Consider the following 21,071-nt stretch of genomic DNA (forward strand, 5'->3'; position numbering starts at 1 on the left):
CACAGACACTGGAAAAAAAGCTGCTGAAATCAAAAGTTTATTTGAATTTTGGGAGAGTTTGCCAGGCAGAAGGGAAGGAAGGATCCCTTGGATAAAACGAGGGGAGCAGTTTTTCTCACCTGGTCCCTAAAAGAGGGAACTGAACTCCCACAAGAGGGAATTGAACTCCCAAAAGAAGGAGTTGAATCCCAAAACATTAATTTTCTGTACAGACCCTGTTTAATATACAAGTTTTTTAGGCTCCTGTCTGAAAAGGGATGTTCTTATTTTTGCTAAAATCCCTTTTCCAATGGTTTTCCTGGAAAATAGACACGTGACTTAAGGGATGCAAGGTGGTGTCTGGTCAAGAGCAGCTGAAAATAAAGTTATTTTTAGCCAATCAAGCCATTTTGTTACAACTGAATGTCCTCAAAGTCTTGGGATTTAATTTTCTGCCTGTTGGGGGGGGGGAAAAAAAAAGAGGAGTCTCAAGAAATGAACTTTTTTTTGGTTGTCTTTGCAAGCAGTTTATCAGACATACACTGGAACTGGGTGATCTTAAAGGTTTCAACCCAAACCATCCCGTGATTCCACATGGGAATATTTTGAATTATTTTCATATTGAGCTGTTTGAAAGCTTTTGGTGGTAAAACTGAGAGGGGTTTTTGTTTTTTTTTTTGCTTACAAAGAGTTAAATTCAGAAAAGAAGGAAGCACTAATGTCGTGAAAGGATGTTAAGTGGTAAAAAAGAGATGTAAAAATAATAAAGGTTTGCTCAGAGCTCTGGTTGAAGGTGTGTTAAGTGTGTCAAAAGCAGCACCTGAGCCAGTTTTTGCTCCTGGAACCCGTTATTTTAGGAATAATGGATTTTTTTTTGCCACGTTTTTCTTCTTTTCAGGTGCTTTTCTTGGTTTTCTGCAGACTTGGAGTTAAATGGGAACTCGTAGCAACTCACCTGATGCCTTGGAAGGTTTTCATTCCTTCACAGGGGAACAGAGGGGATGTTTTCCCTCCCCTTTATCCATGATTATTCCATGGAAGACACGTCACATTCCATTAATGCCTCTCAGAGTTCTCTGCTCCCACAGGGGGGTGGGTTGGTATAAACCTATTTTATATTAGACAAAGATCATCTTCCAACACCAGGTTGTTCCCAGATTTATTTTGATTCCTCTTAATATTCCATCTGGGGGGTTTTTTTGGTGTTTTTTTTTTTTGCAAATGTGTTGGGGAAAAAATCTTCACTCCAGCAGCTGAGTGGGGGTGAGAGGCACAAAATCCTTGGATTTGTCACTGCCCGGGAAAAAAAAATCTTGAAAAACTGAGGTGGCATCAGCCCTACAACAAAAAAATTCATTGTTAAGAAGGATGGGAGCCCCACCATCCAAAGGACATAGAGAGAGTCCAGAGGAGGCCTCGGAGCTGCTCCCAGGGCTGGATTCCCTCTGCTCTGGAGCCAGGCTGGGAGAGCTGGGAATGTTCCCCTGGAGAAGAGAAGGCTCCAGGGAAACCTTGGAGCTCCTTCCATGGCCTAAAGGGGCTCCAGGAGAGCTGGAGAGGGATTTGGGACAAGGGATGGAGGGACAGGACACAGGGAATGGCTTCCCAGTGCCAGAGGGCAGGGATAGGTGGGATATTGGGAAGGAATTGCTGTCTGGGAGGGTGGGGAGGGGCTGGAATGGATTTCCCAGAGAAGCTGTGGCTGCCCCTGGATCCCTGGAAGTGTCCAAGGGCAGGTTGGAGCAACCTGGGATAGTGGGAGGTGTCCCTGGGGTTGGAAGTGGATGATCTTTAAGGCCCCTTCCAACCCAAACTATTTCATGATTCTACAAAATTAGGAGGTTTGAGCTCCATCCTCGGTGCTTCCAGGTCTCTCTCCAGCTTAACCATTCCCAGCCAAGGGAAATGCTGCATCCAGGAGGAAAAATAAAGCTGCTGGATGCTCCTGGCACAGCCCAGCCCCAAATTCCAGTTCCAAATGGGGCCACAGAGTCCTTGGAGCCCCTTGCAGGGCCTAAAGGGGCTCCAGGAGAGCTGGAGAGGGACTGGGGACAAGGCCTGGAGGGACAGGACCCAGGGAATGGCTTCCCAGTGCCAGAGGGCAGGGATAGATGGGATATTGGGAAGGAATTGCTGTCTGGGAGGGTGGGGAGGGGCTGGAATGAATTTCTCAGAGTAGCTGTGGCTGCCCCTGGATCCCTGGAAGTGTCCAAGGCCAGGTTGGACGAGGCTTGATCCTGTGCAGGGCCAGCAGTTGGACTTATCCTTGGAATGTGCTCTGAGGTGGAGGAATGGCTTTGGTTTGTGCCATTCCCTCTCCCTTCTTTTAAAGTTGTCTGCCTGATGCCAAATTGAATTATTATTTAAATTAAATTGAATTATTATTTCTCGTTGCTCTGTACCGGTTTGTGCCCCTGCTTCTTGTAACTGAACCAAAAAAACCCCACATATTCCCTTTAATTTTGAAATGATAACTTTAGATATTCCAAGGTGTGGGTGAGACTCTGCCAACTGAGTGGCTCCTGTTGATGGAAGCTGCTGAATCAGCAGAAATCACAAATTAATCCTTTTTCTGATGGAGCCAAAACCTTCAAGTCTTGTCTCGTTAAGCCCACGACTGTTGAAGCTTTTAAGTAAAATTTAAGATAAGAAAATTTCTAGTATTTGAATGGGCTTTTTTCAACTTTTTGAGCTTTTTGTGGAATTGTAGGATGGTTTTGGGGTGGAAGGGAACTAAAAGAATATCCAGTTCCACCCCCTGCCACGAGCAGGGACACCTTCCACTGTCCCAGGTTGCTCCAACCTGGCCTTGGACACTTCCAGGGATCCAAGGGCAGCCACAGCTTCTCTGGGAAACCAGCTCCAGTTTTCCTCTCCTTGATACCTGCACAGCAGGAGCAACTATTAAAAATAAAACACAATTAAATCGATTTAGACTTCTGTGTAAAACAGAGCTCGTGGGAGCTCTTGGTTGGTTTTTAGGGGAAATGTTAAATTTCCTGTGGATAGAAATGGACACAAACACATGGAAAGGACTGGTCAGTCTTCCCTGGAGTTTGTGATATTAAATCCAGCCTGATTTTGACACGCTGGCTCCCATGAAACGGTGTTTTATTAAAACCACCAGGTTATTCTTGGGCTTCCAATGGTTTTTATGAACACTGTATTAGGGTCATATCCTCCAATAACCCCATTTCCAAATCCCTGGCTGCCTTTGAAAGAGTTTGTGATTAAAGTTCTGGCTGTTTTCCTGCAATTCCTGGTGTCCCTGAGGGGGGGGAGTTCCCTCCCCTTTATTTGGCACTTCCAACCCCAAGGGGGTTTCGTGGCAATATCAGTGACAATCTCGGGGGAGGTGGGAAACAGTTTGGCATGAAAATGCCAGGAATAAAAGCTGTCCCCCAAATTAACACGGGGAGCTCTGGGATTTGGGGGTTGTTTCCTCAAGTCTTAATTCAACTTTGATTGAATTCCAGGCAAAACAAAGCAGAGGAGGAGGAGGAGGAGGTGGGGAAAGGAGATTGTGGATGAACAGGTGGAGAGATGCTGCCTGACAGGTCATGCTGGGGTCTGATAATTCCTGTTGGTGCATTCCCAGCACTGCCATGGACAATCCATTCCACTTCCCTCAGGGAAAACCCTGGGATCATTGTGCACGTTGCTGGACAATGAAATGATTCCCAGAGGAGGAGTGAGGGCGTTGCTTTGTCGCTCGCGGGGTCGAATTCCCGATTCTGCCTCGTTTCACGTGCCGGGTTTGTCAAGTTTTCAAGGCTGGTCAAAAGATTGGGGGATTTATCTTCTTTAGGACTGACTCCTTCATTCATACACAGAAAACAAGCCCCTGACAGTTTGTTGGTGGTTTTTGGAGTCCCAGCTTTGAAATCTTCTGTTTCCATCCCATGTGTTCGTGGTAAAAACGTTGTATTTCTCTAGATGTTGGTGGGACTTGTTGATCTCAGAGGTCTTTTCCCACCTCAGTGAGTCTGTGTCTGCTTCTTCGAGGAATCCAAACAATGTTTTACATTTTTTATCTCATTCTTTCTCCTCCCAGACCTGTAAGAGGGGCTTTGACAAAACTGTCCCACCTCAGGGGCTTTGTCCATCCTCACACCACGAGCCTTTGGCCTCCCCAAGATGTGTCTTACTGGAACACCCTGTGGCCTTTGGAGAGCTGGAGAGGGAATTTGGACGAGGGGCTGGAGGGAGAGGACAGGAGGGAGTGGCTTTAAACTGATGGAAGGCAGGTTTAGATGGGATATTGGGAAGAAATTCTTCCCTGTGAGGGTGGGGAGGCCCTCAGAGCCTGAGGTGGGAGACCTTGAGAGCCCCTTGCAGGGTCTAAAGCAGCTCCAGGAGCCCTTGGGACAAGGGATGGAAGGACAGGACACAGGGAATGGCTTCCCAGTGCCAGAGGGCAGGGTTAGATGGGATATTGGGAAGGAATTGCTGGCTGGGAGGGTGGGGAGGGGCTGGAATGGATCTCCCAGAGAAGCTGTGGCTGCCCCTGGATCCCTGGAAGTGTCCAAGGCCAGGTTGGAGCAACCTGGGCTAGTGGAAGGTGTCCCTGCCCATGGCAGGGGGATGGAGCAGGATGATCTTTCACGTCCCTTTAACCTAAACCATCCTCTGATTCCATGATTCTACCAATTCCTTTGTCCAAAAGGCCTTAAACTTTTAAGTACTAAAAAAGAAGGTGAAACACAGGAGGTTTTAGAGTTAAACAGCTCATAGGAATATAAACCAACAAATGACACCATGTCAAGAAATATCTTACTTTATTTCCCTTGCTTTTTGTTTGCTCACTATGTTGTTTTTTTGTTGGTTTTTTTTCCTTCTGACATTAAAACCCAATAGAAAACATGTCAGGGATATAAAAAATTCAGGTAGGAGCCATTTGCTGCTACAGGAGATAAGATAAAGAGAGAAGAAAACAGTTGAGAAGTGAATCCAGCCTGTGAGTAATCACAGTTCATTAGCTCCAGCTTGTTTCCTGGCTCTGGATAAGGACTCAAGCTTTGGAAGAGCTTCTATCTGTACGTGGTGGTTTTTAGGGAAACCACAAAATGTGCAAGTCGACAAATCCATTAATCAAAGTTCCTGCTGCCCGGGGACGAAAAAAAGAGAAAACAAGAGGGAAAAAAAAGGAGAAACATGCATTTTAAACAACTTTCTGTAGCTGCAAGGAGGTTTTTTTTTTTGCATGTGTGGCTGCCACAGTGATCAGATGATAAAGGAGGGTCGGGTCGAACCCCAACCCCTTGCGGGGGCTGCGAGAGCCGAGGCTCGCGACGGGTTTTTTTCGAGGCAGATGGAGTGTGAGCAACTAATAAATCAGGTTTCGAAACATTAAAGGGCAACTTATTTAAATGCAGATGGTGTTGGATCTCAGACAAGGCGGGAGAGGAGAGAAGGGAAGGATTGGGCACAACAGCCAGCGCGGGGCTCCGCGACCGCATCCGAAATCAGCCCCGGGATGTGGCACGGGAAGGGGAGAGACAGTTGGAAAAGCTGTTTGGGCAGTGAGTAGGGTTATGGTCACTCATTTTGGTACACTGGACTCGTATTCTGGAAAGCTGAAGTCTAAATGTGATTTTCAAAAGGAGGGAATAAAACATTTGGTCGGGTTTTTTGTCCGCGGCGTTTCCCAAAGCGGTTTTGCCAGGGGGGAAGTCGGAGCCTCGGGTTCAATTCCCCTTTTGGGAAACTGAAACTCAGGAACCCGAGCGAGGTCAGAGAGGCCACATCAGAGCCAGGGCTCGAGTCCAGATCTGCCTCTCCTGCTTTGGGAATTCTGTTTTCCTTCAGCCTGGTTTGAAGCAAAGTGTGATCTGCAAACCTGAGCATGAGCCGAGCTCCCGGTCAGAATCATGGAATAGTTTGGGTGGGAAGGGACCTTAAAGATCATCCAGTTCCACCCCTTGCCATGGGCAGGGACACCTTCCACTAGCCGAGGTTACCCCAAGCCCTGTCCAACCTGGCCTTGGACACTTCCAGGAGCAGCCACAGCTTCTCTGGGAAATCCATTCCAGCCCCTCCCCACCCTCCCAGACAGCAATTCCTTCCCAATATCCCATCTAGCCCTGCCCTCTGGCACTGGGAAGCCATTCCCTGTGTCCTGTCCCCCCATCCCTTGTCCCCAGTCCCTCTCCAGCTCTCCTGGAGCCCCTTTAGGCCCTGCAAGAGGCTCTCAGCTCTCCCTGGAGCCTTCTCTTCTCCAGGTGAACATTCCCAGCTCTCCCAGCCTGTATCCAGAGCAGAGGGGCTTCAGCCCTCAGAGCATCTTATCCCAATGCCTTTCCACTCCTCCTTTCCCAGTTTTATACCTGTAAGAGATTTGTGAAGGTCCAGCCATCAGACTTGGCTTGGCTTGACTTCATCCCTGCAAGTGTCCAAGGCCAGGTTGGACGGGGCTTGGAGCAATCTGGGATAGGGGAAGGTGTCCCTGCCCATGGCAGGGGGGTGGAATGAGGTGGATCTTTAAGGTCCCTTCCAACCCAAACCATCCCGTGATCCTGTGACCTCGGCTTGGATTTTTAGGTCATTGTGGTGACTGGCACAATCCCAAAGTCAAAGCCAACAGGGGTTGGGTTTATTTTGGAAGCTCTGGACTTCCCTGCCCTCTCCCAGCCCCTCACCACAACAACCCCACTGCTCCATCAGGCAAACTGGGAACCAGCCAGGAGCTCTGCCTTCGTTTCTATACAATACTTGTGGTTTTCCAGTGAAGGTTGGAACCTTCTCTGCACCCCACGTTGGGATCCATCACCCCAAACGCTGCTTTTGGGAGAGTGGCTGAGCCTTTATGACTTAAAGAGACACTTTTGAAATTAAATGTGCTGAACTTTATAACCTCCAGGATCAAATTCCTTGTTTTTTTCCCCCCACTTCACATCCTTTTTGTCTTAATTCCCACCCTACTTCTCTGCTAAAGAAGAAAAGTCTTTCCAAAGTGACCGAAGCGATCCAAGCCCAGAATCCCTGTGGATTTGGGGTGTTGCTGTCCTTGCCTGTGGCAGTGTTGGTGTCTCCCATGCTGAGTTCAGTGCTGGTGACAGGTGATGGACACCCTGGGAGCTGGGAACAGACTGGTGCCCTTGGAGACAGTTAATCATCTCCCAGCTCCTTTCCTGCCTGGGCAGAGCCCTCGCCCGGGGTCTGACAGCCGGTGTTTTACAAGTCTTTAACCACCTAATTCCCATCGATCTGGGGGCTTTTGCAGTTCCATCATCTCCCTGATCTCTGCTGATTTTGGGAAAAGGCGGGTGCCTGTGTGTTTTCAACCATCACTCCCTTGCTCCTGCTGGTCTGATCTTATAAATTCCCAGTTGTGATGAATAAAAGGAGACCGGGGGGTGATTAAGAGAAGCAAACAAGAAACTCAGTCTTTCCTCTGTCAGAAACCTTTGCTGAACTGCTTCTCCCCTCCAGCAAGGAGGTAATCAAGTGTTGGCTGGAGCTTATTCTTGTCTGTCTTGATAACAGGTGGGTTTCTTTATCTGGTGCATCTCAGCTCCCTCATTCCCTTTGGAGAGGGAACAGGAGCCATGTCAGAGGGCAGGTCAGTCACTGCCAGTTTGTGGGCGAAGAGCACAAGGAACATCCTTATTGTGTGGGAATAGACAGAAGAATCTGCCTCAGATAATCCACTGGATGCCTCTAGAAGAGGAGCAGATCCTTCTCCAGGCCTTCCTTCTTCCCTGCTGAGTTCTGGCGGTGTAGGGCAGCAAGTGCCAGGACACCCGGGTGGGGAGCCCTTAATTCCAGCATGGATTGCACCCCCTGTGGGCTCTGCAAAAGCAGCTACCCCAGGGCAGTTGGGAAAACAATGTCCCATCCCTGGATGTGTCCAAGGCCAGCTTGGATGGAGCTCTGAGCACCCTGGGCTAGTGGAAGGTGTCCCTGCCCATGGCAGGGGGTGGCACTGGCTGGGCTTTAAGGTCCCTTCCAACCCAAGCCATTCTGGGATTCTGTAAATGCAGTGAAGTTTGAGGGTTCAGGACACGCAACAGAGGAATTTTAGAGGTGATAAGTTGTGTTTGGTTTCTGAGGAAGAGAGTTTAGAAGTGTGTGCTGATGTGTTGAATCCCTGCTGGGGGTCAGTGCAGGGAAAACAGGACTCGATGTTTGTGTCGGGGGTGGTTTATGGAGCCAGGCTGGGAGAGCTGGGAATGTTCCCCTGGAGAAGGGAAGGCTCCAGGGAGAGCTGAGAGCCCCTTGCAGGGCCTAAAGGAGCTCCAGGAGAGTTGGAGAGGGACTGGGGACAAGGCCTGGAGGGACAGGACACAGGGAATGGCTTCCCAGTGCCAGAGAGCAGGGTTAGGTGGGATATTGGGAAGGAATTGCTGTCTGGGAGGGTGGGGAGGGGCTGGAATGGATTTCCCAGAGAAGCTGTGGCTGCCCCTGGATCCCTGGAAGTGTCCAAGGCCAAGATTGGAGCAACCTGGGCTAGTGGAAGGTGTCCCTGCCCATGGCAGGGGGTGGAATTAGATGATTTTTCATGTCCCTTCCCACCCAAACCATTCCGGGCTTCTTTGACATTCTCTGCAAACGTGGCGTGTCCACATTGAAATTTTAACATCCCGAGCAAGATGGAAAACTCAGAGCTCTCCTGATGTTTGCTCAAACTTTAAATGCCTGCAGAAGATTCCAGCTTTGTTGCTCATCTAATTCCCTCCCATTTTGCAACCTGACATTTCAGGCTCCATTTGGGAGACGTTGAGCTGTGTCACTAATGGCCCTGTCTCAGACACCCACGTGCAGTGGCATTCAGGTGGGCACAGCCCATTGCTGGCACAGCATGAGGGCATCATTAGCTCTGTGACAAATATCCCTTTGTTACCAAGTTATTTTTCTTTGTTTTTTATTTTTTTTCTTTTTGTTCCTCCCCCCCCCCCCCCATAATTTATTACTGAGCAGATTTAAATCAACCAACTCTGCTCCTGAGAAAGAAACTGCTACAACAAAAAACACTCACTGAGAGAGCTGTGAAAGTTTGGGTTATTTTTCTGGTGCTAATAAATGTAGAATTAGACTTTCTTGACTTACATAATTAAAAAAAAACAAAACAACAACCAAATCCTTGAACCCAGTGAAGGATTTCTTGCATTGTGACATCACCAGATGGTGCCTGGAGTGTGGAATGTGCTGGGAAGTTGTGGATCAATGAGCAGGGATGGTTGGTCCTGTACTCAGTGTAATGTTGTGGGCACTTCCACACACTTGGAAATCCTCAGGGCTCTCTGGGAATGAGGATTTACAGCTCATTCTCTCTGATGGGGTGGAGAGTTTTCTTCTCTCCGAGTCTGCTCGTGTGGATTTGCAAGTTCAGCTCTTCTTGGAGAGGTTCTGCAAACTGCAGCTCTGGGAATCATAAGGAGGGGAAAAAAAAAGGCATTATTTCTACTGTTTGTGGAATTATGGGAAGGTTTGGGTTGGAAGGGACATGAAAGATCATCTTGTTCCAACCTGAACACCTTCCACTATCCCAGGTTGCTCCGACGTGGCCTTGGACACTTCCAGGGATCCAGGGGCAGCCACAGCTTCTCTGGGAAATCCATTCCAGCCCCTCCCCACCCTCCCAGACAGCAATTCCTTCCCAATATCTCATCTAACCCTGCCCTCTGACACTGGGAAGCCATTCCCTGTGTCCTGTCCCTCCAGGCCTTGTCCCCAGTCCCTCTCCAGTTCTCCTGGAGCCCCTTTAGGCCCTGCAAGGGGCTCTCAGCTCTCCCTGGAGCCTTCTCTTCTCCAGGGGAACATTCCCAGCTCTCCCAGCCTGGCTCCAGAGCAGAGGGAATCCAGCCCTGGGAGCATCTCCATGTTTTTTTCTGGTCTCCCTCCCTTCCTTCATTTGCAGCCTGGGATAGTGGAAGGTGTCCCTGCCCATGGGAGAGGATGGAACAAGATGAGCTTCCCTTCCAACCCAAATCATTCCATGATTCTCTGCTCCCTGTTTCCTGCAGAGCTGCCTGGTCTTGGATTGTTTGGAGGAACGATCGTTCCCCTCCCCGTGGGAGATACCCTTGATAGACTCAAGAAAGGCAAAGGGATATTCCTGGTGTATTTTTATGGGCATTCCTGGTGGTTCTCCAGCACAGGGAATTGCCTTTGGTGGATGAATCCAGTCCCATTGGCTGCTCCATGTAAATACACATTTCAGACCTTGGGGGAGAGTCCTCAGGGGGGATTTGCTCCCAAATATACAGACAGAGGGATCATGTCCTCTCTCCTGCTCCAGCTGGGGCTTTTCTCCAGTGTCAGCCACCACAAAGCTCCAGCATGGAGAGAGGAGAAGGTGAGAGGAGCAGTGGAGCCTGCTGGAATCCTCAGGATTGGTTGATGTGTAGGAGCCATCCCCAGGAACAAGATTTACATCTCAACATGTTTTTCAAGGCAAAACCCTTCGATATTTTAAGAGACTGAAAAACAAAACTGCTTTTCCTCGTGCCTCCCACCTTCCCCCGGAGCTTCCGTGGCGATTAATTGAAAACCCAGAGCCAGGAAGATGTAAAATCCCCTTTTTTCCTCCCTGTTCCAGCATTCTGTTCTGCTCCAATCCCTCAGAGCGGGGCCGAGCGGATCAGGTGGATCCTTTCATTCCTGGCTGTGGAGGAATAAAACATGGAGGGCCCAGTCAATAATATTGATTAGTGCAGGGTGACTTGGTGTAACAAGAATCACAGCCCTGCCTTAATTCCAGCCTGCATTTCCTCCTTTCATGCCTCAGCAGCTCGTGCTCGGATAAATCCTCCAATAAGTCTGTAAAGACACAGAGACCCCGCTGGAAATTGCAGGATCTGACATTAACAGGGGAAATGAATAATTTTCTTTCCCTTGAACTCACACCTCTTTTTTTATTTATTTTCTTTTTTTAAGCTGTCACATCGTGTGAGTTCGATTCAGGAAATTCACGGCTTCTTTTTTTTTTTAAGAGCTTCCTCTTTCTAAATACAGTCAGTAAAGCTGAATTAACTCTGCCTTCAGCTACTCTGTGCTTCCTGAATCCTTGTGTTGGTGTAGGATTTACCAGGAGGCTTCCACATCCCAGCACCGCGTTGGAGGAGCTGACTCAGCTGTGGAAATGCTGTGACTGCAGATATCCCGAGTTTCCCTGGATTTCTCGCTCCACAGGGAGCAAACCTCACCAAAACAGCATCTTAAATCCACTGCTGGGATGGGAATTCTTGTAGAAAACACTCCTGGGATGGGAATTCCTGTAAGAAACACCCCTGACCTGGAGGGACCTTTTGGGATATGGAGGAGCTGGTGCTGTGACCTGCTCAGTCCTTGGGTTTTGCTGTGAGGTTGCTACAGGAGGAGCAAATAAATCCAATAAATCCAGCCATCAAAGAGCTTATTTTTTTGCAGGTAATGTCCTAAGGCAGATAAACTTCCCTTTGGAAAGAAGGTTGGAGGCACTTTCTTCCCCTCACACCCTTTCCAGTTTGGAGACTTTCCTCTTAATTCAAGGCAGACACACGTCAGGGTCAAAAACTTCCATAACCTGCTGGTGGAGCTTTGATTTTCAAGGACTTTGTCGTTTCCCTGCACCTCTAAAGCTGCCCCAATAATGTGATGAGCTCCTGTATTTATTATTATCAATCCCTGAGGAAGAGTTCACGTGAAAAACGGGAAGGGCTTCGTAATCTTTGGGAGGTACAAACTTCGCCCGAGTTCGTTTTTTGGGGTTCTTTGAGGTTTTCTGCCAAAACCCCACAGCTGATGGGGTTGTTTGTGGGAGGGTGGCAGCACATGATGATGATCCCCCTGCAGAGCTGCCTCCAGCCCTGGGAACAACAGCAGGAGGACATGGAACTGTTGGAAAGAGTCCAGAGGAGACCCTGGAGCTGCTCCCAGGGCTGGAGCCCCTCTTCTCTGGAGCCAGGCTGGGAGAGCTGGGAATGTTCACCCGGTGATACACAGGTTGATGTTTTCCTGCCACTCCAAATCCTTCTCTGTGGGGCTGTGGTGCACAAATAACGTTGTCCTGAGTTGTGTTTCGCTGCAAAGGAGCTGCCAAACTCACAAATGGGTTTTTTCTGTAGCTGGGACCCTGTTTGTACCCAGGTGGAACTCGGGGAATTGTGTCTCCTGCTCGGGAATCCCAAATTCAGCGCAGGGAATGAACCCCTGAGAGACCTGGAAATGTTAAATATAATTCAGGAGTTAAAATGCCAGGTCACTGGCAATCAAAACCAAGCATCTTCCAGGTGGAATTGTGGAATCCTCAGATGTGCAGGACCTGGAAGCAGCAAGATTCAGGGAAGTGCTGCTCTTCAAACCCTTTCCAAGCCCTGTGGGCTTCAAAACACATCTGAGCCCCGTGGACAAGACATTGGGGGTTTATTGCACAAGATGCAGGACCTGGACTTCGTGGTCTTCCTGCAAGACTTCCACTAATTTTGGGGAGTGGAAATAATGTTTAAAAACATCTCAGCCCCACCTGTATTGTCCCCACTGCTTCAGCAGTGCTTGCTGTGAGCAAGAGGGGGGTACAGGGGAGCGTGTCTTCACGTTAATTACTGATCTTTCATCAGGAAAGAAGCCTCTAATTCATGTTTAATTATCACTTGCTAAGCGTTTAATTATCACTTGCTATCTAAAAACCTCGGGCTGCTGAGATCTGTTAGCCAACTTTGTTTGCTGTTATTTTCCAGGAGGACCGGATGATAACTTAATTGAAGGTGGCGGATCCAAGTTTGTCTGCAAACCAGGAGCCAGGAACATCACCGTCATCTTTCATCCCCTCCTCAGGTAAAATTCAGGTTTTCCACGTGCTCCTACAGGTGCAAACCATTAGAATTAAGTGGGATTAACCTTCTGGAATTAACCTTCTCCACGGGGATGGCGCCGCTTCCGAGCCGCGTCCCGGAGCAGCGGCCTCGCTCTGGAGTTGTTGGTGTGCAGATGTTTAAAAAAAATCATCATTAATTCAGCTTCTTGGCGATGTTTTTAAACCTTTCTTGAAGGGAACTCTGATGCCAGGTGGGATTCCCTGCCTGGGCGAGCCCGTTTCGCTTCCCAGTGTTGTTTATTACCGACGAGGTAGAATTTATTTGCGACCTGCCACGAGTTGTTTGTCTCTTCCTGGCCTTTGTGCTCCTTAAAAAAACTCAGAGGATGCTCTGACGAACTGCAAGGCGAGTTCAGGCTTTGATAAAACAAGTGTGATCTGGCAAATCAGTGCCTGATCCCAGGTGATTCCCAAAATCCTCACAGCTGGAAACTTAAATAGAGCAGGTCTTTAATGAGCTTTTTCTCACCGTGTCGTCCTCCTCAGGTTGCTTGAGTTTTGCTCTTTTTTGGCTTTGCAGTCAAACAGTCCCTGGGGTTGGTTTTGTTGGAATTAATTGCTGGAATTAAACACTGCAACGTTTGCCTCGGTTCGTGTCGATCTCCCACCTCTGCTTTTCCCTGCCAGGGTTTTCCTTCCTCCTCAGGGATGTCCTTTCCCACTCAGCACCAGCAGCTTTAGAGCGTTTCCCCCCTTGGCTCTGCTTTTATTACTCGCTGTCACGAGCCACTGAACAACCAGGGGATTGTCTCCCATCATAAAACAGCAATAAAAAATAATTCAGTCTTATCCCCAAGGGGAAGGAATGTCCGACTGACCTCAGTTCTCAGCCCTCAAAAAGATGGTTTTTAAAGTTCTTTGTGACTTCTCAGCACTTAAAAAATACAGGTGGAGAATCCATAAACTCCTCCAGATCTAGATTTCTGATTTCATTACACCAAATATTGGAATAATGTTGAGAAAGCACTAAAATTTGGTATGGTCTTTAAGGGCTTTCCTTGGAAAAAGGGGTGTGTCCGTGGTACCCTCTGTTTATTGCTGGATGTCCATAAATGAAATGGAGAATTCCCCAAGCGGATTTCATTTCAACCTCTGTCTCTTCCCAACTGAAGAAACGCCCTAAAAATGAAATTTGCTGCCGTATAAATTTATAGTTTTCAGCCATTTTACTGTGGGAAAAGATGGGCGACGGTTGAGATGCTCTTCAATCGATATTTCTTCAATTTCTCATTTTTTTAAATGAATTTACAGATGCCTTCCAAGCACAGAGGGGGGTGATGCTCTTAGTTTTATTGATGACATATTTCCCATTGATTTAGATTCTTTCCCTTTGCCTTCCCGCTTCGTTTCCCCCCCTTTTTTTCTCCTCAAACCTGAGTGCTCTGCTTTAAAATAACACCTCTCACAAACACTTCACTCTTCATTACCAAGCCTACAAGAGGGGCAGGAGGAATACTTTGCCTCTTAAAAAAATAACTGGAGCATCCTCACTTCCCTGTGCCCAGTTTTCCATCGGCAGCCGCAGGAGGAGAAGGAAAACAGGCTGTGACCCAGCCTGGCCTTTTCCCCCTGCAGGATTGGGGGGGATTTGGGGTTAGGATGAGGGCTGTGGGAACTGTTTTAATGTGATTTTACCAATTTTAATCACTGACACAGCGAGTGCTGAGTCCTTGTTGTCTTAGATTTGGTTTTGGCTCCTCAGCTTTGGCTCCTCAACTCTGGCTAAAATATTTCGATGGTGCAATAATTCCCAGCACTTGGAATATTAGAATCCTCGTCCTACCTGTGCATCCCTCGTTGGTTAAATCTTTGCTTGGCCCTTTTCTGAACGTTCCTGTCTGAATTCCCAACTCTTCCTGGAGGGAATTCCTGCAAAGGTGTGAAGTTTTCACTTGTTTTATTTGCCATTTGCTGCTGGGGTCGTCTTTCATCCCTGTCCCTTGTACCTGCTTCAGATGAGTCTGCTTTGAATTCAAAATGATCAATATTTTATTCACAAGTGAGGGTTTTTTTCCTTATTTTTACCAAGTTCCCATAAATCTGTTGCTAGGTGGACTGATTTTTCTTAGGAAGCACTGAGCAAACTGGATTTCTGGGAAACCAGGCCCCCGGTGGGGTGATTTAAAGCCTGGCTTTTAAAAGAGAATTCAGCCCCAAAATGTGGAGAGTTGTAACCAGAACATTCATATCCATCAGTCTTGAGTTCCCCTCTCTTGTCCTCCTGATATGAGAAGTCTCACTGTCCATCACATCAGAGGGGCACAAGCACAGGGGGTAAATTTGCTGCTTAAAAAGCCTTTTTTTGATCCTTTTTTTTTATTTACAAGCTCAGCTCCAGATCCTTTTGAAGACACAGGTTCAACAGGCTTTTGGGGGGGGGGGAGGCTGTAAATTAACCCCTTATCCCCCCGTGACCAACGTTTGTTTAGAGAAATTAGAATTTACAGCCACGGGGAGCGTAAAGGGAAATACTCACAAATGGTTTTCAAAGCTTCCCTTCCCTTGGAATTCATTTAGAGCAGCAAACCAGAGGTGGGAAGTGAGGTTTTGGGATGTGGGTCCCCTGATTTCCACCAGGACAACTGAGACCCACCAAGGCCCAGCTTAATTACCAGGATTTAACGATGCTCCACACGCGTAAGAAACAGAAACGAGGAGTGAATTTCTGAAAGACAAGGGGGAGGTGATTCCTGGGAAATAGATTTTCCTACTGGAAAATTCCAAATTGGAGCAGGATACATGTCTGATTTCCCTTAATTACTTTTCGTGGGAGGTGGTGAAGTATAAAAGTTACCAAAATTGGAGTCCAGTTCATCCTTCGCTGTTAACCGGCGTTTCCTTGGCTTGGGAAAGCACTGGTGTTGCTGGTCTGAGGAATAACATCTCCCACTGGAGGAAGGAATCGTGCAGGACCAAATCCTGGAATCTGGAGCAGCCTGAGCAATGTCTGGTGTGACATTTGTTTGGTGGGGATTTTTTTTTCCTTCCTTCTCTCTCTCTCTCTCTCTCTCTCTCTGTTTTATCGTTAATGTTTATTTGTTTCAGCTGGCATTTGAAAGGCACTTGGCTCCTGAGGGTAATAATCCTTTTACATATGCTTTATAGAGTGTGTTTATTACCAGACAATTGAAGAACAGATGTCTGCAGTCTTGGGAGGGGGGATGGAGGGGATGGAGGGCGATGGGAACTCAGCGGAACGTGGTTTGGATGTTGGATATCGAGGCCGCCAGGGCTTCCATTTATTACCATCAGCCACACCTCATTAAGATCAAGCAGCAATTAAAAGGGCTTGGAGGATGATTTGGAAAAATCTGGGCGAGATTGTGACCTTGGGAAGGAGGATGGAGGAGCCGAATTGGCTCGGCAGCCTCTCCCTCTCCACGGGGCTGTTTTTGGGGGAATCTCCCTTTCGGCGATGTCCAAATCACCGCCCTGGATTTCAGAGCCTGGAGAGCAAGGGGAAAAACAAAGAGTTGGTGTGTTGGGGCAGGGGAAAAAAAACAAAAAAAAAAGTAAAAAAAAGAAGGAAAAACCAAATCCCTGCTTTGCCTCTGCTGGTGTTGTTTGGGATGCAAAGTTTAACGCTACGGTTTGCTGCTGCTTGGATTTGGGATTGATGGCAGTGGAGGGAAAAGAGAAGGTAATAATTTGACATTTTAATTTAAAATGGAGTGCTTTTGTCTGTTGCTACAAGTCTCCATCATTGAAAGCAGGAGGCTTTTCACTTTGGAATTAACCTCTTTCTTCCAGTGGTGTTAATTCCAAAAAAAAAAAAAAAAAGAGTGATTGCTCTTTTAATTAATAAAATAAATGATTTGGGGATTAATCGAGGAGGAAGGTGTTGACTTTTGCTGCCTGCCACCAACTGGTGGCAATGAGCTCTGAGCTGCTGAAGGTCCAGCTGCAGATTCCAGGGATTCCCTGTCCTTGGGAAGGAGGTGGCCAACGTGCAGAACACGTGCACACACACCCAGGTGCACAAATATTGGCAGTTTTATGGGAATAATTCTATTTATTTCGGGTTGTGTCGAGATGAAAGGTGCTGTGTGTAGAATCTAAGCCCTCTGCTGCTTCTGGAAATCTTGGGGAGGGAACAGCAAAGTTGGGACATCAAAGTCTTGGAGCATCAGCTGCTGCTGCAGCTGAGCAGGTTCCAAAACCTCATGACTCCTAATTGATATAAAACTCTGTGTTTAACCTCACTGAAAACCCCTTTTATTAGTATATCTGTACAGCCAGAATAATAAACAGCTAATTTTATTTTAACTACAATGTCTTGTAGTTGCACACCACAGAATTAATGTTTGACCATATGGGGAGTGTGTTACTTGGGAAGCAAAAGGAGTGGTAAAATTAGTTTGTGAGTTACATTTAGACTGCATTAAATGGCACCAAATAGGTTAAGAAAAAGATGTGGTATTTTATCAGTCTAAGGGTTCCACATTATTATTGAAGGAGGTGGAAAATGTCAAAGCCTCCTACGGCACAAATAGTGCTAAATAATGAGAGCTGATGCCTTCAGCTTTTTGAATCAAACCCAAAATACTTGATTTTAGAGAAATCGATAAAACTGACTCAAGCTGGGAGAGGGAACTTGTAATATTGACTGCTGCAAGTTTGAGTTTGAGTTTGAGTAATGAGCAGAGGGTCAGGGGTTCAGGAAAAGAAAATATCTGACGTGCTGGTTTTGTGCACAGGAAACGTCGTTTGCAAACTTTTAAATGCAGTGTGACTCCTTAAAAATAGAAGCCTCCAGATTTCATGGAGTCTTACATTCAGACTTATCTTTAAAGAGGGGGAAAAATATCACTGAGTTAATCCAAATCTGGCTCCTGCAAGGTAGGGTTGGTCCTCCCTTGGAGAGGAGGCTCCAGGGCCTCCAGGCACCAGGGAGATGGTGCCTCTCTGCTGGTTCTGTGATGGGGTGGGACAGGTGAGAGCCAGATCAGGAGATCATGGAATTGTTGAATCCTTTAGGTTGGAAGAGACCTCCAGGGTCTTTGAGCCTCCCTGTGCCCAATGCCCACCTTGTCCCCCAGCCCAGAGCACTGAGTGCCACTGAAGGCCAGGCCTTCCTTGGACACCTCCAGGGGTGGGGACTCCAAACCTTCCTGGGCAGCCCCTGCCAAGGCCTCACCACCCTTTCCACGAGGAAATTCCTCCTGATGTCCAACCTACCCCTCCCCTGGCACAGCTGGAGGCCGTTCCCTCTCCTCCTGTCCCTTGTTCCCTGGGAGAAGAGCCCGACCCCTCCCCAGCTCCCCCCCTCCTGTCAGGGACTTGCAGAGCCAGAAGGTCCCCCCTAATCCCCCTTTTCTCCAGGCTGAGCCCCCTCAGCTCCCTCAGGAATTCTCCAGCCCCTTCCCAGCTCCCTTCCCTTCCCTGCACACACTCCAGCCCCTCCATGTCTTGTGATGAGCCCAGAACTGCCCCCAGGACTTGAGGTGAGGCCTCCCCAGGTCCCAGCACAGAGGGATCTCAAATCCCAATTCTCGTCACCTGATGCTTCCTATTATTACAGAATCCCAGAATGGTTTGGGCTGGAAGGGACCTTAAAGATCATCCCTTTCCAACCCCCTGCCATGGGCAGGGACACCTTCTGGTAGTAGAACCTTCCTCTAGAAACTCCCACCTTTATTTTGGTTACTTCTCCTCCCTGAGCGTGGCAGCTGCTCCACTCAACTTTCCATCCTTTCCATCCACTCGCCGCCGTTTTCCCTCCAATTGCCCCGAACCCGGAATCTCAAGGGAGCAATTCCACACCCACCTATGGAATTCTTTTCCCTCCCCGTGGTTTAATGAGTGTTTAGGAGGCATTTGGTTGACAAGTGCCTCGTGCTGTCACCGGCAGGGATGGATGTTCCTCGCGGGCGAATCCCGACCCTTTTCTCCCTGACAGGCCCCTCGCGGAGCCGTCGCCGCCGCTGAATTCTAAAGACACGTTTTCAGCAGAGCCTTGTTGTTGTGACACTGCCAAGGAAAAGGTTTTTCCTTGTGAGTGAGGCCACTGCAGAAGTAGGAGAAGGGATGGGGAGCAGCTTCACGTTTCGTGCTTTTTTTTTTTCTTTCCCCCTCCCTCCCCGCCCCGACGCTTTATGAGAGCTGACAGTCCTCCCGCGTGCGTCTGATTAGAGATGACAGTTTATAAAAACCTTAATGTGGGGCTGTTCATTTTCCATGACAGGAAATAAAGTGATCCCCTTCTCCCCCCTCCCCGTCACCGCCACCACCTCCCACACAAACAAAAACTCTTACATGCCAAAAAAAAACCCCCCACCCCTCCTCCTCCTCCTCCTCCTCCTCTTAATCTGCGATGCATTGATTTTATATTGTCTGTCAGGGAACGCGCTTCAGCAGATCAGTCACGTTGGGAGTTTTCAAACATGCTTCATCCGAAGGGGAAAATCAACAGCCTGTCAGAAATTTCACATGTCTGCAGCTCCTCCTTCCCTCTGGATGAAACACGAGCTGAAGGAACAGAGGAATTTTGACATTTGCAAGAGCTCGGGCTGAGTAGCCGGGAACGGTGTTAATGCGATTCCATGAATTACTTCTAACCTGGATCGTGTTCCTCGAGCCAACAAAGCAGTGTGGGCTCGTTCCTTCTTGGAATTACAGAATCACAGAATGGTTTGGGTTGAAAAGGACCTTTCCATGGCCAGGGACACCTTCCACTAGCCCAGGTTGCTCCAAGCTGGCCTTGGACACTTCCAGGGATGAGGCAGCCACAGCTTCTCTGGGAAACCTGTTGCGCTGCTCAAGTTTAATTCCAGCGTTTTCCTCCTGTTCTCATGGAGCAGGATCAAAGTTCCCCATATTGCTGAACACTGGTATTGTTCTTATTTTGCTTATTTGTCCTTATTAAGAAGGATTTATGATGCCACTGGAGTTTTCAGGGATTGATTTATCCCTTGAATGCTCCATCACACGGCCTGAGCCGTCTTGGGATAGTTCAGTCAGAAGGGACCTAAAACAATCCATTGTCCCCTGCCTGGCTAATTCAGTGCTGACCATGGGGCCAGAGGAGGGTTTGGCAAAGCTGGCAGGGAAGAATGGATTAATTTATTCCATTTAACCATCCTGAATACAAAAATCTGAGTCAGAAGCTGGAATTACACACAGAGATCCACATTTAATCCCAGAATCATTAAAGGTTGGAAAAGCCCCCTTAGATCATCGAGCCCAACCATTCCCCCAGCACTGCCAAGGCCACCACAAACCATGTCCCCAAGTGCCACAATGGGTTATCAGACACCATAAATCCCCTCAATCACGAGGTGAGATCCTGGAGCTGGTGCCTTTCCGGTGGGGAATGAACTTCCATGGCACCTAAAACTCACTTTGATACCCCTCAGCTTTCCTTTCAAATATAGCAAATATTGCTCTGCTGTTGCTAAAAAAAAAAAAAGAAAAATCTGTAAAGAATTCACAGAGCAGAACCAGAAAAGCATCTTTCACTTTCATGGTGAAAAAAACCCCACCCAAACCCTGACAAATTCTAAATTTGTGATCTGTCTGTGGAACCCGCACAGAAAATACTTCGCTGAGGGTTTTCCCTTGATAGGGGAAATCCAAGGATGAAACCACGGCGTGATTTAAATCCGTGCTATGGTGTCATGACCCTAAAAAGTTTCACCCAGTGCCTGTGGTTGCTTTTATCAAGCTTTGTGAGTTTTTGATTGAAGGCAGGAGAGCTGGTGCTCCATGAGAACAAAAAGAGGTGATTCCCGTTTTTGGGATTTGCTGGTGAAAGCAAAGTTTTTCGTGGAACGAGGTATTTGGGAGTAAAACAGAATCATGGGATGGTTTGGGTTGGAAGGGAGCTTAAACATCATCCAGTTCCAACCCCCTGACACTTTCCACTACCCCAGGTTGCTCCAAGCCCCTTCCTGGCCTTGGACACTTCCAGGCATGGGCCATCCACAATTTTTCCATGTTTTTTGCTTCCCATTCATCCAGGTCAGTTTTTCCTCCGTGTAAAAGGTGCAAAACTTTGCACTTGTACCATCTGCTGATGGAAAAGTTCACCCAACCTCTGCTCAGGTGCCTTTTCCCCCGAGTCCCCGCCGCTGGCACGTGTCCCAGGTTTGGTTCACCCATTCCAGCCACCCAAAATCCCCCTTTTTCCAGTGTCTGACAGGAGAAGATCTGCCATCTGCATCCCTCTGGAGCCTCCTAGAGAAAATTTTGGCACCTCTTCCCTATTAAAACCAAACAGAAGTTGTCAGGGATGGAGAACCATTGTTGGAGCGAACAGAACGGGTGCTTATTACGAGTTTTAGCTACGCCCAGGTCA

The 21,071-nt window shown here is 47.9% G+C and overlaps 1 protein-coding gene across 3 annotated transcripts in view; it reads left to right on the forward strand.

The window, feature by feature from the left end:
• The window catches only part of EXOC4 (exocyst complex component 4), a 304,134-nt gene that overhangs the window by 150,170 nt on the left and 132,893 nt on the right, over window positions 1-21,071 (forward strand). For 2 of the 3 annotated variants that reach the window (XM_064656590.1, XM_064656591.1), the window contains exon 10: window positions 12,639-12,735. In XM_064656590.1, the coding sequence (XP_064512660.1) occupies window positions 12,639-12,735 (97 nt within the window). Of the gene's footprint in view, window positions 1-12,638; window positions 12,736-19,115; window positions 20,190-21,071 lie in introns of those variants that run through there. The other variant, XM_064656592.1, reaches the window with a different exon arrangement.

This window comes from Pseudopipra pipra, chromosome 5 (genome assembly GCF_036250125.1).
Source record: "Pseudopipra pipra isolate bDixPip1 chromosome 5, bDixPip1.hap1, whole genome shotgun sequence".
NCBI classification, from domain to species: Eukaryota; Metazoa; Chordata; class Aves; order Passeriformes; family Pipridae; genus Pseudopipra; species Pseudopipra pipra.